Here is a 1293-nt window from a genome sequence, read left to right as displayed (position 1 = left end):
GTGACCACCTGGACTGCGTCCGCCTGCTCCTGCAGTACAGCGCCGAGATTGACGACATCACCCTGGACCACCTGACGCCACTGCATGTGGCTGCGCACTGCGGGCACCACCGAGTGGCCAAGCTGTTGGTGGAGAAGGGGGCCAAGCCCAACTCCCGAGCTCTGGTAAGTGAGGAGGGGCAAGTAGGGCTGGGGTGGGGGAGATGGAGAGTGTTCTCGAGCGTGACTGTCCCTCTGTCCCTCTGCAGAATGGCTTCACACCCCTCCATATTGCCTGCAAGAAGAACCACATCCGGGTGATGGAGCTGCTGCTGAAGACGGGTGCCTCCATTGATGCTGTCACAGAGGTGGGTGGGCTGCAGCCCAGCCCCAGCTTTTCCTGCTGCTGCCTGTGCAGAGCAGGTGGTGTGTCAGGGGATGATGGCCCTGTTGCCTTGCTGGTCCCCAGGCACCTTCTTCATTGTGGCTTAGAGCTCTTCAAGGCTCAGGACCTGTTGAGCCTGGCATCTTCTCCCCACAGGGCAGGGGGACTGCAGGAGAGGCAGCATCTCACTGTGTTCCCCTCAGCTCACCTGCCAGGCTGCTGGGGACAGGCTGGGGACCCAGAGTTTGCCTTTGTGCTGGAGCATGCCCCAGGGAAGGGGAGGAGGGGGCAGGAAGAGAAGCTTGTCAAGGCCATCAGCCCCTATCTTGGCTCCTAACCCCTTTGTCTCCACAGTCTGGCCTGACTCCCCTGCACGTGGCCGCCTTCATGGGGCACCTGCACATCGTCAAGACCCTGCTGCAGCGTGGAGCCTCTCCGAATGTGTCCAATGTGGTGAGTTCCACCCTGGCTGGGGCTGTGGGAACTCAGCATGGTGGGGTCCAGCAGGAGGAGGGGATTGCCAAGTCCTGCTTTCTCTGCTCTCCTGAGCAATCCCTGGTGACCCCTGTTTTGTGCTGGAGGAGGAACCAGTAGGGGTGAGAACAGGTTGTGGGCACTGCTCTCCTGTGCTCAGACCAGAGGAACGTCTGACTGCAGGAAGCATATCCCCTCCTATGGCCTCACCATTTTATCCTCTCCTTGGTGCAGAAAGTGGAGACGCCCCTACACATGGCAGCCAGAGCTGGGCACATGGATGTGGCAAAGTACCTGCTGCAGAACAAAGCCAAAGCCAACGCCAAGGCCAAGGTGGGTACAGAGAACCTGTGTGATAGTCCAGCTCTGGGAGCAGCTGGTGCTGGTTCCTTCGCTCTCACCGGCCCAGAGCCTGGGCTGCCATGGGCTCTGCAACAGCAGGAGCAGGGTTGGGGG

The 1293-nt window shown here is 60.6% G+C and overlaps 1 protein-coding gene across 1 annotated transcript in view; it reads left to right on the top strand.

Annotated features, from left to right (window-relative positions):
* LOC104500077 (ankyrin-1-like) overlaps positions 1-1293 on the top strand; it is a gene marked incomplete at its 3' end in the record, with an annotated part of 51682 nt that overhangs the window by 43801 nt on the left and 6588 nt on the right. Inside the window, exons 12-15 of the mRNA XM_010143670.1 lie at positions 1-164; positions 248-346; positions 718-816; positions 1072-1170. Coding sequence (XP_010141972.1) covers positions 1-164; positions 248-346; positions 718-816; positions 1072-1170 — 461 coding nt within the window. The remainder of the gene's footprint in view (positions 165-247; positions 347-717; positions 817-1071; positions 1171-1293) is intronic.

The sequence above is a fragment of the Buceros rhinoceros genome, unplaced genomic scaffold, assembly GCF_000710305.1.
Source record: "Buceros rhinoceros silvestris isolate BGI_N320 unplaced genomic scaffold, ASM71030v1 scaffold12529, whole genome shotgun sequence".
NCBI classification, from domain to species: Eukaryota; Metazoa; Chordata; class Aves; order Bucerotiformes; family Bucerotidae; genus Buceros; species Buceros rhinoceros.
Note: the sequence above shows the minus strand (reverse complement) of the source record. Positions and strands in the feature narration are given on the sequence as shown.